General features: G+C 45.4%; 1 protein-coding gene across 1 annotated transcript in view; it reads left to right on the top strand.

The window, feature by feature from the left end:
* The window catches only part of vrk2 (VRK serine/threonine kinase 2), a 94,708-nt gene that overhangs the window by 72,728 nt on the left and 5,181 nt on the right, over positions 1 to 16,799 (top strand). Inside the window, exons 9-11 of the mRNA XM_084321058.1 lie at positions 9,468 to 9,588; positions 10,470 to 10,528; positions 15,853 to 16,037. Coding sequence (XP_084177184.1) covers positions 9,468 to 9,588; positions 10,470 to 10,528; positions 15,853 to 16,037 — 365 coding nt within the window. The remainder of the gene's footprint in view (positions 1 to 9,467; positions 9,589 to 10,469; positions 10,529 to 15,852; positions 16,038 to 16,799) is intronic.

Here is a 16,799-nt window from a genome sequence, read left to right as displayed (position 1 = left end):
GCGTTCGCTTGAGACTTTGTTTGTACTTTGGCAAAAGAAATATGGCGGCGTGATCGCTTTTACCGAATGGACTAAGAGCCTGTGACTTGTACCCATTCTTAAAGGGGAACTCCACTTTTTTTGGAAATTAGCTTATTTAACATCTTCCCTGGAGTTAGACAAGAAGATACATACCTTTTTTGTCTCTGTGCGTGCATTTTAGCTTTGGGAATAGACGCTCCGTTAGCATAGCTTAGCTTCATCACTGGAAGTGAGGCAGGACAGTAGCCTTACAGTGCCTTACAGTGTATTGCAAGGTCTGACATTGACCAAACTTGATATGCATGACCTTGGTGGGCTCTAGGTCAACTCCTGAAAAGGGGGTCAATGTCAGACTTTGCAATCAAAAGTTAGGGGGCTAATAACCCTTGCCATAATTTCAGTGCGCCCCCTAACTTTTGATTGCAAGGTCTGACATTGACCCCCTTTTCAGGAGTTGACCTAGAGCCCACCAAGGTCATGCATATCAAGTTTGGTCAATGTCAGACCTTGCAATACACTGTAAGGCACTGTAAGGCTACTGTCCTGCCTCACTTCCAGTGATGAAGCTAAGCTATGCTAACGGAGCGTCTATTCCCAAAGCTAAAATGCACGCACAGAGACAAAAAAGGTATGTATCTTCTTCCAGGGAAGATGTTAAATAAGCTAATTTCCAAAAAAAGTGGAGTTCCCCTTTAAATTGCGAGTATACATGGTCTAATATGTTCTCGCCTCTGGTGGGACAGGTCACATGCTGATAGAAATTCGGCAACACCTTTTTAAGACGCGCGCTGTTGAAATCACCCAGAACCAAAATGGCAGCGTCAACATTAGCTGTCTGGAGTTTGTTTACCTCGTCGTGAAGTTTTGAAAGTGCGACCCCAGTGTTCGCGTGTGGTGGAATGTACACTCCGATGAGGATGATGGACGTTAACTCTCTTGGGAGGAAGAAGGGTCGACATTTTATCGTGATAAACTCCAGGTCTGGGGAGCAGTGGTTAGACAGTTCCTTTGTGTTGCCTAAATCGCACCACTCCTTGTTTATCATGAAGGCAATGCCGCCTCCTTTCTTCTTTAGTGACTCTTCTGCCGTCCGGTCCTTGCGGAGAACGAAGAAGTGGTCTGCCGGTTCTATTGCGTGATTCGGGACATCTGGACTCAGCCAAGTTTCTGTGAAACAGAGGACGTTACAATCCCGAATGTCCCTCTGGAATTGGATCCGTGCTCTGATGTCGTCCAGTTTATTTCCTATCGATTGCACATTGGCCAACAATATGCTGGGCAATGTGGTTCTGTGTCGTTTGGACCTCAGTCTGTTTCGGACCCCGGCTCTCTTTCCACGTCTTCGCAGCGGCTTCTCCTGGTCTTGGCCATGGCCATAACAAAGGATCTCGGCGGGCCATTTCTGCTGTTCAGCGATCCGATCCAGAGAGCAATCCAATCGGTAAGTTTTCCTTAATCCAATGTCAATGATTGACTGACGGTCATACACATATAATGCACCAACAGTTGGTGCAAATAAAACTCCTAATACTATAAAAATTAACAAAAGAAAGCACAGTGAGCATTAGGATATTGTGTAGTGTTCTGATACAACGATTATTGGTGAAGCAATGTCGAGATTCATTTGGGGTGTGACAGCTGCTGTAGATTTCAGTGAACCCCACATGATAATTAGATTAGATCGATACAGGGCCTTGACAGTCGCCACTATGCGCTCACCTCTGCCTTTTAACTATCATCATAGGTGTTGAGATGTGTTTGTGTACTCCAGTGCTTGGGAGCATTCAAGCCTCGATCCATTGACTTCTACAGAGTCATTGTCATAACAAAAGAGCCTGAGACTAGAACACGGCCAGGTGTTAATTGCCCCAGAGAGAGGGGCGCCATGGATTACAATGCATTCTGGGTAATGTTGTAGTTTTTTAACACTGTAAGTGTAAACTGTCAAAGCCATTTTCTCTGAATACGTTTTGTGATATCACCATGATTCATACGAAGTAGCTTGAAAAGTATCCCACCAAAATGTTCAAGTTTTACATGCTATACTATTTTATGTCACACTTATCTTGTCTAGCACAGTCTCTGGAGCGTAACAGTAAGAAGCATTTTGTATAAAAGTATTCTGTACTTCTGTATGACAACTATTAAAGGAACTTGAACTTGAAGTGATGGCTTATTTTGAAGGTATGAATCTGTACTTTCATAATATGTATAAAAAAAAGAAAAAAAATTGAAGATGCCTCAACAAGACCATACTGTCTATGGCTGGCCACATATAAATCTGTTTAGAATAATTTTGACTGTTTGCAGTTGTGAAGTTAATCTAAATCACTTGTGAATGTGATATAAAGAAACTATTCAACATCTACTGTCACAACACAACACTCTAACTTACCATATTTAGATGATAAAGTACTCAACCTCTACCGTCTTTAACACTTTAACTGCCACACACGAGATATCTCGGGTTTATTTTTATGTGGTTGAAAGCCACTCACAAGATTTCTCGGATTTTTTATTTTTTTTAATCGATCTGAAATCATATTGCATCACGCGAGCCTACCCGAGTATACACGAGCACCGCCGGAGATCATATGTGGAAAAAAGCGCCCCCTATCGTCTCCCAGATGACATAAGGGATTTTGGAATGGACTCAATGAAAATGGATGGGGAAAAAAATCCGGTACTCCACATTTTCCAGTCCACTGATCCAGCCGGGGTTACCACAGTTCATTCTGGAGCCTCTGAGCCCCGCTGATCATGGAGTTCTAGTGTATCGCGTTGGATCTATACACTTATCGATTTTTTCGAATGGTGATCAGGAATTGGAATATACCAGTTGGATACCATCTGATGTCAGGTAAGGAATCTATGTTATCAGTGTTAGGATAATCAGACTAATTTTGATGAAGTTATAAGCTGTTTTGTGAAATGGGCTCTTTCGGTTTCACTGTAAAAGTCCAAGAGGAAATCAACGCGGCGATTATCCGTGCGCGGCCCGAATGTGCTTGCGTGCACGTATAATATTGATCATCTAGCGTTTATTTGAAAACGATTCATAAAAAGGCGACGAATATCAACGTTGTGGAATATTCCAGTAAAAGACGATTTTCATAGAATGGTCCAGAATGGGCTGTTTTTTATCTCAAAACGGGTGCTTTGCTAAATGCTCTGAAACGGAAATGACGCGATAAAAAACCAATCTGCCTTGACAGCACTGACTGGAAAATAGTCTTTGATAATGCGATGGGCAGATTAGACACATAGCCATAATTTAAAACATAGATTAGGCGATATTAACGTTAACATTGAAGTGGATGGTGGCATCAAGGGGGTAAAAAGGAAAACCCGGCGTGGCACTCAAAGTGTTAACTATGAGTGAACACAACACTCTAACTTACCATATTTAGATCATAAAGTACTCAACCTCTACTGTCTTTAACTATGAATGAACACAACACTCTAACTTACCATCTTTAGATAATGAAGTACTCAACCTCTACTGTCTTTAACTATGAATGAACACAACACACTAACTTACCATCTTTAGATAATAAATTACTCAAGCTCTACTGTCTTTAACTATGAATGAACACAACACTCTAACTTACCATCTTTAGAAAATGTGTGTTCAGTGTGAACTACTGGTTAAGCCTTCCTGGTGTATCTGCTGTTAATTCAGTTTGAACTACTGGTTCCTGGTGTATCTACTGTTAATTCAGTGTGAACTACTGGTTAGCCTTCCTGGTGTATACTGTTAATTCAGTGTGAACTAGTGGTTAGCCTTCCTGGTTAGCCTTCCTGGTGTATCTACCTTTAATTCAGTGTGAACTACTAATTAGCCTTCCTGGTGTATCTGCCGTAACCATCATCTATCAACAACAACACCACCACCGGCCTCACCATGGTTGTCATCCGGTCACTAGCCTATAGCCGGCTAGCACGTCCAGGCAGCCAGCTAGCTACTGACCACGTCAGCCGTGCCGTGTCTTTAAGCGGCCGGACCGTTGGCTGTGGGGGAAGATCAATGCTGGCCATGAGGAGATTTCTCCCCTCTGATGGAACCAGTCAATAGGTAATTTCTCCAGAGACACGCGCCGGCCATTACAGTATCGAGCTGCTAAAATTCTCCGGGCTCGACCCCTTTGGATGGACTCGGCCCACAAGTATCGATGAACTGCACGCACACGCACTCTCACTCATGCACACGCACTCTCACTCACACACACACACACACACACACACACACACACACACACACACACACACACACACACACACACACACACACACACACACACACACACACACACACACACACACACACACACCATCAGGCCATCCGGCTGCTCAACGAACAATAAACACTATGCAACAACCTATGCAGCACACAGCACACACATCCACACGCACACACTCACTTTAAACAAACAACTCACTGCAGCACCCACTTTACACACTTTAGAACACCTAAACACACTTTACACTTTATATTTATTGGTAAAGGATTTGCACTACAACTCGTACACCTTACTGTAAATTGTACCTAAATTGTACCTCATCCCATTTCTGCTCTGCACTATATAGTATTGTATATTAGTACATTGCATAGTATATTGTATATTGTATGGTAACTCGGTTACTTCTATTCTGCATCGAACATTGTACATATGTCTATACTGAACACTGTGACCTCTATTTTTACTTCTATTTTACATGCTATACTATTTTATTTCATACTTATCTTGTCTAACACAGTCTCTGGAGCGTAACAGTAAGAAGCATTTTGTATAAAAGTATTCTGTACTTCTGTATGACAACTATTAAAGAAACTTGAAACTTGAACACACCAACGTTATAGATAGCTAGCCTATAGCTAACGTCGGGACCACACCAACGTTATAGATTATAGCTAGCCTATAGCTAACGTCGGGACCACACCAACGTTATAGATAGCTAGCCTATAGCTAACGTCGGGACCACACCAACGTTATAGATAGCTAGCCTATAGCTAATGTCGGGACCACGGCAGAGAGAGGCAGCCCCTAATCTGCATGTAACGTCACTAACATGAAGAATAGAGAGCTGCAAACGGAAATAAACGCCCAGTCCTTGAGAGAACGGTTTCCTGGTTTACTGTCACCACTTTACAGAGGGAATTACCCCAAAGTCCGGCTAGTTATAACAAGCACGTTACATGACCGGCACGTCGGCCCTAGAGTGTACTCCCCTGTACTCTACTACGGTTCAGATTAATACAGGAAAAGGTATACATTGGGGGCTCGAGTCCGGGATATGAAAATAAATCCTGGTTTCATCTGTGAGTTGTAAACTGTATGGAAACGTGAAGTTAGCTCATGCTACTGGAAAACGGACGCCTCGTCATTAAATTAAGTAAAAAATGATGACGCCCCTTTTATTTTACACGCGGTTGTCTGTTCTACATCCGCGGGTGCCTTGACACACCGCAGGATTGCGGTGATGCGGTTACCGCGACAGCCCTAATGTCACATTCTTTTAAAAAGCAATAATAATAAAGGCGAGGACATAGGAATTAGTTTGGATCCGTATTTACGAGGTGTAGAAATGAAAGAGGCCGAAAGCATGCGTTGGCTTCCATGGTTATGATGGAGTTTCACATTTTTACAATTCCCTCCAGGAAGCCATGATAATGTGAGAAAGCAGGTGGTTTATCCAGCGAATAGTTCAGGGTCTGTAAGGAATCAAGCTGTTGGCTTTGTGCAGGTTAGATAAGGTTCTGTTGGGTTTAGGTACGGGTCGGGCAGGACTTCATGCTTTAGAGCAGGCGGGTCGGGCAGGACTTCATGCTGTAGAGCAGGCGGGTTGGGCAGGACTTCATGCTGTAGAGCAGGCGGGTCGGGCAGGACTTCATGCTGTAGAGCAGGCGGGTCGGGCAGGACTTCATGCTGTAGAGCAGGCGGGTCGGGCAGGACTTCATGCTTTAGAGCAGGCGGGTCGGGCAGGACTTCATGCTTTAGTTTAGAGCAGGCGGGTCGGGCAGGACTTCATGCTGTAGAGCAGGCGGGTCGGGCAGGACTTCATGCTGTAGTTTAGAGCAGGCGGGTCGGGCAGGACTTCATGCTGTAGAGCAGGCGGGTCGGGCAGGACTTCATGCTTTAGAGCAGGCGGGTCGGGCAGGACTTCATGCTGTAGAGCAGGCGGGTCGGGCAGGACTTCATGCTGTAGTTTAGAGCAGGCGGGTCGGGGCAGGACTTCATGCTGTAGAGCAGGCGGGTCAGGCAGGACTTCATGCTTTAGAGCAGGCGGGTCGGGCAGGACTTCATGCTGTAGAGCAGGCGGGTCGGGCAGGACTTCATGCTGTAGAGCAGGCGGGTCGGGCAGGACTTCATGCTGTAGTTTAGAGCAGGCGGGTCGGGCAGGACTTCATGCTGTAGAGCAGGCGGGTCGGGCAGGACTTCATGCTGTAGAGCAGGCGGGTCGGGCAGGACTTCATGCTGTAGAGCAGGCGGGTTGGGCAGGACTTCATGCTGTAGAGCAGGCGGGTCGGGCAGGACTTCATGCTTTAGAGCAGGCGGGTCGGGCAGGACTTCATGCTTTAGAGCAGGCGGGTCGGGCAGGACTTCATGCTGTAGAGCAGGCGGGTCGGGCAGGACTTCATGCTGTAGAGCAGGCGGGTCGGGCAGGACTTCATGCTTTAGTTTAGAGCAGGCGGGTCGGGCAGGACTTCATGCTGTAGAGCAGGCGGGTCGGGCAGGACTTCATGCTGTAGAGCAGGCGGGTTGGGCAGGACTTCATGCTGTAGAGCAGGCGGGTCGGGCAGGACTTCATGCTTTAGAGCTGTTTCTTTGACAGGATAGAGGGCACAAGTATAACCTGGGTTATAATGGTGGGGGGTGACAGTGTCTCGGCAGGTAGAGCGGTCGTCTGGTAATTGGGAAAATTCCCGGTTCGATCCCAGCTCCTCCCGGGCAGCGTGTCGAAATGTCCTTGAGCAAGACACTTAACCCCTAATTACTCCTGATGAGCAGGTTGGCACCTTGCATGGTCGCCTCCGCCATCAGTGTCTGAATGTGTGAGTGAATGGGTGAATGTGAGGAACAAAGTAAAAATAGATTAGACAGAGTAAAATAGTGCAGTGCAATAAAATAGAATAGACAGAGAGTAAAATGATGCAATAGTGCAGTGCAATAAAATAGTTCTGAATTACTGTTTAACAGTTTAAAACCGCCTTTACCTTCCCTGTTTGATATCCACAGTTTGAAACCTGACAGTCTTCCTTCCTGTTTTGACCCTTCGAACCTCCCTCTCAGGGCAAACCTCCCTCGGCGCAGTTCTAGGCCTGGGTCCCCCACACAGTTTAAAAAAAAGTATTTCTTCCTGCTTGATACCCACACAGTTCAATACCTGACAGTTTAGAACCTGTAATAAAAGAGTAAAATATAATGGACAGAGTAAAATAGAATGGACAGTAAAATATTGCAATACAAAATAGTTTGATATCCACAGTTTAAAACCTGACAGTCTTCCTTAAGCGCATTGGATAAAAGAGATACATAAATGCACCATTTACCATTTTATTTAGTGGTTAGGTCTAATGTCATTGTGTCTGTACCTTCTAATGGTCGAGTTAGTTTAAAAAAAATTATAATAAATAACTCAAATATAGCTAGGGCCAACAATAATATCTTTGAGTGCTGAATCTGGCCTCCTAGTCCCTACTCTTGGCAGCCCAGTCAGGTTAGGGTGATTACTGAGCGGAGCAGTGCATCACACACCCACAGAGTACACCAGGGGTCAACAGTACAGTATTGTCGACTTCTGTATTGTCGACATGTGGTAGTGATTTGGACTCGAGACGTTTGTATCTTTTACTGCGTGACTCACCGGCTGTCGGGAGAACGAAAGGAGGGGGGGTTTGATTTTTCTTCTTTTGTGTGTGTGTGTGAGTGAGTGTGCACACTCGGGCTACTCTGGATCATGTCAGAGGCCACGGGGATCCAGTTTCCTCAAATAGGCCACCGAAGGCGCAATCTGACCCAGGATGTCATCTCCACTGCCCCCCAGGAAAGCTGTGTTTGTCTGCAGGGCCAGACGCCGGGCAGGAAGCGGGGAGTAACGGGAGACCGACGGAGATAGAGAGAGAACCAGCTGAGAAAACAAGCCGCAACCCTGTGACTCCTCCGCCATGCTCCCGCTGCCCGCTGTGTTCTGCCTCCGTCCCGCGCAACCGGCCCCCTCCGTCATAGGCGGGGGTCCACTTTCGTTGTGACAGCCCGTCATCTTCCTCCGCCCCCTCGTCCTCCGCTGTCTTCTATTCCAAATAAAAAACGGGCCGCAGACTCGGAGCGAAACTGTTTGGCGTTTTAAAACGTGCCCACGCTGTAGTAATTTTTTGACGAGTTGATATTGGTTTTTGAGGTCTCCTGAACATGTCTTTGAAGTTTTTTTGCTGAACCCCCCCCCCCCACTCTGATTATGCATTCTAGCACGTCTCTATACCCCTCTGTTTCAGTCCTGTTCTCGATGGGCTGTTTCTGTGTCTGCACCTTTAAACAAAAAATTAGCTGCTGCTCCCTACACCGCACGTGCACACCGGAACTGTGAGTAAACGGCAGAATGAAATTCAGATCAAACTGTCCAACTGGGCGTTGCAGATCAAATACAACTCAAGATCCAGCAATTTCATGATTTACCGCTAAATGTTGTCAGGCATTTATTTTAGGTTCAACTTTAGGTAGAAAATACCATGTTTACGAGCGAGCCGCCATCTTGTACACGCACATACGAGTCAATCTGCTTTTAGCTTCTGTGCCCCAGAAACACAACAACGACGTGAATAGCAAACCACTTCACCACAGTCTGCAGTTTTAATTATTTTGAATGTTTAATTGATTGACTTTGTCTATATTGTTTTCTTTTTTTGTATTTATTACGTGTTGCATTTCTCGATGTCATTGTAAGTGAGAGCTTGCTCTCAATGATCCTTTGATTAAATAAAGATTGAATGAAGTGCATATTTTCACAATGTCTGTTGGGACAACCCCTCATTGTGTGAAAACAATGCAAAGGGCCTTTAAGTTAAATGATCTCAGCTGTGATTCAATTCCCCGTTTGTTTCTCTAACTCTCATTTCCGATTAATGTAATCTCTCCTTCTGTATCTCTCTCTGTCTCTTCTCCCTCTATCTATCTTCTCTCTGTATCTCTCTCCGTCTCTTCTCCCTCTGTATCTATCTCCTATCTGTCTCTCTCTCCTTCTCTTCTCTCTCCTCTCCTTGTATCTTTCCTTCTCTCTATATCTCCTCTCTTTGAATATCTCCTTCTCTCCGTATCTATCTGTATCTCCTTCTCTCCTCTCCTTGTATATTTCCTTCTCTCCATCTCCTCTGTATCTCTCCTTCTCTACTTTTCTTATATCTTTGCTTCTCTCTCTCTCCTTCCCCCTCTCCCCCCCTCACTCTCCAGCCCCTTCCAGGCGCGGGGACCTCCAGGTGCTGTGTTTCTGCCTGCTCCACTGGTTGTGTGGGGCCCTTCCCTGGGCCGGTGCTCTGAGGAACCCCAGGCAGGTCCAGGAGGCCAAGGCCAGGTAGTGGTTTGTTTCCCAGCCTCCACCTCCAGCAGGCTGCCCCATCAGAGGCTGCAGTGTGTTTAGTAGAGAGGAGCTGTAGCCTCCACCTCCAGCAGGCTGCAGTGTGTTTAGTAGAGAGGAGCTGTAGCCTCCACCTCCAGCAGGCTGCAGTGTGTTTAGTAGCGAGGAGCTGTAGCCTCCACCTCCAGCAGGCTGCAGTGTGTTTAGAAGAGGAGCTGTAGCCTCCACCTCCAGCAGGCTGCAGTGTGTTTAGTAGAGAGGAGCTGTAGCCTCCACCTCCAGCAGGCTGCAGTGTGTTTAGTAGAGAGGAGCTGTAGCCTCCACCTCCAGCAGGCTGCAGTGTGTTTAGTAGAGAGGAGCTGTAGCCTCCACCTCCAGCAGGCTGCAGTGTGTTTAGTAGAGAGGAGCTGTAGCCTCCACCTCCAGCAGGCTGCAGTGTGTTTAGTAGAGAGGAGCTGTAGCCTCCACCTCCAGCAGGCTGCAGTGTGTTTAGTAGAGAGGAGCTGTAGCCTCCACCTCCAGCAGGCTGCAGTGTGTTTAGTAGAGAGGAGCTGTAGCCTCCACCTCCAGCAGGCTGCAGTGTGTTTAGTAGAGAGGAGCTGTAGCCTCCACCTCCAGCAGGCTGCAGTGTGTTTAGTAGAGAGGAGCTGTAGCCTCCACCTCCAGCAGGCTGCAGTGTGTTTAGTAGAGAGGAGCTGTAGCCCCGGGGCTGTTTGCTTTGGCAATACTTCAGTCTTGTGTTCTTTCTGTGCATTCCCTAAATAATCTCTCTCTTCTCTCTTGTCTTGTCTCTTGCTTTTGTCTCTCTCTCTCTCTCTCTCTCTCTCTCTCTCTCTCTCTCTCTCTCTCTCTCTCTTCTCCCCCCCCCCCCCCCCCAGATTGATGGATAATCTGCCAGGCTCAGTCCAGCAGCTGTCTGTGAGTGGAAGCAGCACAGGTGTGTGAAGGTTACAGGACATATTCAGGTTATAGGGCTGCATTCAGATCATTTTTTTAAAAACGAAATGAAGCATTTGGGAATTAAGAAAAGTTATTATTATTTTTATGATACTCCTAATGAGATTATTGTCTGTGATATTAACTCATTCCGGGCTGATGGCCCTTCCGTGCCAACGCTATATCCAATGGAGAATAGGACTTATTTGCGAGTGCATAAAACATATCAAATATAATAGCAATAGATCTAAATAACACAGTGATCGTCAATGAGTTGCTTCCAGTCAACATGTATGAAACGGATAGTTTTTTCATCTGTACATTTCCGCTTTAAACCGTTTTGAATACGAGTATAGTTTTGGAGATTTCTAGTAATTCCAGAGAAAGACATGATAATAGCCCTTTAGTGGAATACACAAAACACGTCATTTTTCGGCTGATTTATGAATAGTTTTCAAATAAACACTAGATTATCGATAGTATATGTGCCCTCATGTACGAAGAGAAGTGGGGTCTGAAAAATTGCTTCTCCCTACTTTGGTCGGTGCGAACCTCACACACACGCGCGCGCTCCGATGACGGTGATAGGAACATCTGATTGACAAGATTCGTAACATAAAGGCCTTACCTCACATCTGATGTCATGCAAAAAGATTAATCCAATTCCTGATCGCCATTCCAAATATTGATCGCGTCCATTGATCCAACGTTATAGTCCAAAACACAATGATCCACGATGCTCCCAGTGGGGGGACTCAATGCAATAGTATCCAACTGCATGCCCGAGAAGTAAAACCTGGACCGGACTTGTTTTTTTGATGCACAGTCCCAGCCAATCCAATCCAATGATGTGCAATACCATCCGGGAGACGATAGGCGGCAGTATTTGCCCTTTTGCAAGCTCAGACCCATTCCCAACGATAACATCAGGTTGGATGGATGAAAATTAAAACCCGACTATACTCGTGATTGGCACGGAAGCGATGGCGAGTTAACCCGACTATACTCGTGGTTGGCCCGGAATGAGTTAACACACATTAGGATTAGCGACTTGTAAGTGGCTTTGGATAAAAGTCTCCACTAAATGACTAAATGTAAATGGGTCACAAACAATCGATAACAGAGTGGGTTGTAATTAAACAATAGTCCACGACAGGCCGTGGGAATGGTTATTATATCACAGCTATTGTATCACATTCCCAATATGTGGTCAGTTCGTCCAAATAATGCCTGTTTGGAAATTTGCTCCAATGTCTTCGAGGGTTGAGCAGCTGCGACAGGACTGGGGTTGACACCCAGTTTAACTGGGAATCCCAGTTCAATGTGAGTTTAACTATCGTAACCGATCGTCCCGATATATTCCTTTATCTGCAATTTATCAGTCTCCAGAGTTAGTAGCTAGATTAATAAACATAGTGGAAGTGGAAATAATATAATAATCTGGATAAAATCATTGCTTTATCCGTCTGATTCAGATTACGCTAGCCTCTCTTGATCCATACATGGGTATATTGTGTGTCGTGATGCAAGGACTTCCCCAATCTTAGCACCACGAGGATTCCTCCTTTTAACTGGACATGCATCAGCCCCAGTCTCCTCCGTAGACCAGACCGTCTCAGACGTGGAGTGATACTGATGTATGAAAAGGAATTAGAATCATAGCTGTGGGTATACGCTCATTATATCACAGCTATGTACCAATCATATTTGAGCTACCCGTTTTATAAGGAACAAATGTGTCTTTAACCATGTATAATAAACCATCTACATTGCCTCAGAGAATGTTGCTCAAACATCACATGTACATGTTTAACGTAGTTCTCTTTCTACCAACATGGCTTCTTGTAACCATTGGTAACCGATTTTGAAAGAAGATTCCGTTCCGCTGTGACTTGTTAACAAGATCCAGTAATAATACATCAAGTTATAAAAATGTTATTAACACATTTAGCAACCGTTGTTTTGCACATAGCAGTCGTTGTCTCTTCCAACATGGTGTAACATTCTAACTGTCTTTAAGGTAAGGTTACACAAGGGGGCGACAGTGGGTCAGGAGGTAGAGTGGTCGTCTGGTAATCGAAAGGTTCCTGGTTTGATTCCCGCTCCTCCCGGGCATCGTGTCAGAAGTGTCTTTGAGCAAGACACTTAACCCCTAACTGCTCCCGATGAGCAGGTTGGCACCTTGGTTGCCTCCGCCATCGGTGTGTGAGTGAATGGGTGAATATGAGGAACAAAATAAAGCGCTTTGGATAAAAGAGATATTATATGAATGCACCATTTACATGGGAGGACAGATGAGCATTCTAAACATTCCGTGAAAGGCCTCTAGAGCAGTGGTTCTCAAACTGTGGTACGCGTACCACTAGTGGTACTTGGTGGTACTGCTGGTGGTACTTGAAAACATTTACAAAAAAGCACACTTTTTTTTTTCAGTCAGGCCACTGAACTTAGAAGCAGGCCAGGCCAGTGTTTCTGGTTGCGGCGGCGCGATAGTTAGATAACCTAAGTGGGGAACAACCAGGAGATCACTGTGACAGAGAGTAATTCAGTCTAAACAGTAGAGCTGCCGCGATTACCGCATTACCGCGGTATCGCTGTTACATCACGGCCACCGCAGAGTAGGCTGAATACCGCGTCACCGCTGTTTTTTATAATAATAATAATAAATTACCCTCCTCTCGTTGGGCTTGCGCTCTGCAGATATACCCTACTCGTCTATCGAGGTTCCAAGCGACCCTATTGGGTACCAGAAAAGTCACGTGAAACATTGCAGACCACTGATTGGTCAGAAGAGAGACGCGTCACACGTTTTTACGTCCTGAATGTCAGCTCATCACAACATGGCTAATAACGTTAGCTTTAACTCTCCGCCGGAGTGGACTAACATCGCGCCTCAGGAGTACTAAACGAGACATAATGATTTTACTGTCTGCAACGAATGTTATAATAAAAGCCCTTCGTTCTATACACTTGTCTGATTGAAAACTTTATTAACAGACCGCAGAATGGGACAACTCAGCACGCTCTGAGCAAAGAAAGGAACTGAGATATGAATAGAGTATTGCTTGCTATGGTCCGGTAAATACGCTGTTATTGAACGTATAACTATATAATGTCAATGCCACAAAACGAATGCCTTTATTATAAAGTAGTAACTTTATAGTAATAATAATAAGAAAGGGTCGGGGGGGTTAGGGGTAATCACCCCTGCCCGCGACACCGAGTGAACTGCGCATCCGTGTTTCACTTTCAATAACTAATGCGTGCTTGCCGAATCCAAAACAATATTCATGCTGCAAAGTCATCCTCTAAAGATAGACATTTAGACTAGAGGCAGGCTATATGCTATAAAGAGTAGACTACTACTAAAAAAAAAAATGCATTCAAACTTTTTTTTTTAATTTTTTGTGTGCGTGCGGTAAAAACCGCGGCGGTAGGAAATATTTTGCAAATTTGTGCGGTAAGGAAATAATCAATACCGCGGCAGCTCTACTAAACAGTCATAAATCTTTAATTCAACTTCAGCCCTGATCATAATTTTTAATTTTTTTTGTAATGTCAGATAAAAAATGAAATACTCCCACTTTTCTGAAAAGAGTAGGTGTTAAATATAACATTACAAAAAATCCATCAAAATCTGTGTTGCTGCTAATCATTGACACATGCCTAGCCTGTAATAATCCCCCCCAGAAAAATGTACTTTGCATTTGAGATATTGAAAATATTTTACTTTGTGTGTTTTTTTTAACAATAATTTGTGATGCCATCACACAAACTGCCATTTAAAGGGTAAAAATTCAAAAATGTATTGAATATGTGTTTTCTTTTCTTTTTTACAATAATTTGTGATGCCCATCACAAACACTGGCATTTAAAGGGTAAAAATTAAAAAAGTCCTGCACCAGAATGCAGGAAATTAAGTTTTTGTAACAAAATAATTGCTGTGTGAGAGAGAGATAGAGAGAGAATTAAGTACATTTGCTGAAATACAGTTGTTCTTAATTTTCTCACTTGCTATGTGAGAATGTTACCGGTAGTTATTATGTTCTCAATGCCCCTTGCATTGTATGAGTTGTGTGGAAGTGTTTGCTAGTTCTAGTGCTATCCCTTTGTACATTGTGGCTGCCTGTGTCTGACAAAAGTTAACAATAAATAATGGTATTAGGAATACATTTGCCTAGGGCGGCTAGGTGGTGTAGTGGGCAAGGCACTCGCCACCAGTGTGGAGACACTAGGATTTGCGTGTTCGAATCCAGCTCTCCACATTGTTTTCAGTTTAGCTGGTCGTCCGCAGTAATACACATTGGCCGTATTACGGGGAGGGAAACTGAAGGGTGGGGATCGGGCGTTGTGAACAAGCGACTCCTACAAGTCGGTTGGTGCGCCTGCGCAGTAGAATCAGGAAGTGTCGGGGGCAGCGTGAGCCTCCCACGCGTTACTCCTCGACACTGAGAGATCGAGCTGCGCAGGTGAAAAGATGCGACTGCTGTTACCTCAAGTACCGGAGGGGACTTGTGCTATGTATGACTTAGTCCACATTGCAGCCGGCTTGTGGGAGGCAAGAAACAGCGTTCGTGACAGGGGAGGGTTGAATTGGATGATACGAAATTGGGATGGGAGAAAAATATAGAAAAATGGGAGAAAAAGTGGATAAAAAAAAGGGAATACATTTGCCTACTGCGTGAACTGTGCATAGCTGAATAGACTGTATTTTAACGCCGGTCATATGGTGGTACTTGGAGAGCCAGCTACATTCTCAGGTGGTACTTGGTGTAAAAAGTTTGAGAACCACTGCTCTAGAGAGAAGAGAGCAAAGTCTGCCAAAGTCAAAAGCCCAAGACAATTCAAACCACTACCGGACGTTCCGGTCTGAACCCACCCCTCCGAAAATAACCTTCTACCAATTAAAGCCACTGTCCCGTTGACATTGACGTGTTTATCTCTCTTAAGAGGTCACGGCACCTTTGTGGGGTCTTATTGTGTGATGTATGGCGAGGCCTGGGCGGCTGCCGTGGTGCCTCCTGGCCACCACAGATAAGACCCGGGGGGGGTCAGGCGAGATACAAACTCCACCGGGTTATTTGGCCCTAAACAGTGTGAGTGAGTCAGTCACCACTGTAATGCCGTGTTCTAATTCCAAGGCCTACAAGTATGACCATCTAGTGTGTTGCATGCAGGGGTGGAAAGTGTACTAACCCACTCGCTTCTGGGCTTAGTGCAAAATGACAGTCACTGGCCAGGATTTGAACAGGATCTAATGGGAGGCGGTACTGTAGGCAAATACACTCACTTTTTCTGTCGCTCTCTCTCTCTCTACCCCCTTAGATGAGTTGGCTAGGTTCCTCCTCTATGTGAAGACTCTGGGTTATAAAGAGCGTCCAGACTACCAGAGGCTTAAGGAGCTACTGGGCGGTGCGGGCGTCCGGGGCCCGCTGGACCTCTCTGGGCCAAGTGGAGACCGTCCAGGAGCCTCCCGGACCGCGGCCACGGGTCCCGCTGCCAGAGGAAAGGTGACTGTAGCCCCTTATTAACTTAATTACCCATTTGTTTAATCATTGGATTCAAACACATATCTAGAATACCCGCTTGATTGAATAGGTCCAGAGGGCTTGCGGCGCTTGGGTGGGATCAGCCTAAATGGAGGGGTTTTGACTGGAGGTGTAGCCTGGGAGTGCTTAGATCATGAGTTACTGTATCGTGACATTTTGGCACCGCTGTTCTTGCCACGTAGGATGTAAAAATGCGTGCGAGTGTGTGACAAAAGCTGTTGCTAGGTTACAAATACATTCACATCGCTGCGATCGGTGCAATCAACGGAATGTAAATATAGCCGGGGCTACGTGTGCATTGTGAGATCCGGGGACTCGCTAGCTAACCGGTGCAAACAGAGTCACAGTGTGGTTTCTAACCACGTGATACAGACGCCGGCACTACCGTATGGAAAGAGCAGTTACGCGCGTTAACATTGTCCAGATGGCCAATATCTCTACTCTTTTTTTATTATTTTTTTTATACAGCGTTGTGCGGAGGACACGCTGATTTACGGACCTTGGTTGTGAGCGCGCGTGTCCTCATCCTCATGATACGGAAGGCTTGCTCACTGATGGACAGACTCAACCGAGACTTCTGACCTCATCCGACTACGAGGCCTTTTATTTACAGCGTTCAGACAGGGGGGGGGGGTGGGGGGTGTGGGGAGTATTTCACATGAAATATGTGCATTTGAAATGAACATCCTACAAATCTGTCCCAGCAGCCTCTCTGGACCCTTC

Source organism: Notolepis coatsorum (assembly GCF_963971535.1).
Source record: "Notolepis coatsorum genome assembly, chromosome: 9".
Lineage (NCBI taxonomy): Eukaryota > Metazoa > Chordata > Actinopteri > Aulopiformes > Paralepididae > Notolepis > Notolepis coatsorum.
The sequence above is the reverse complement of the archived record's forward strand: the minus strand, read 5'-3'. Positions and strand labels throughout refer to the sequence as shown.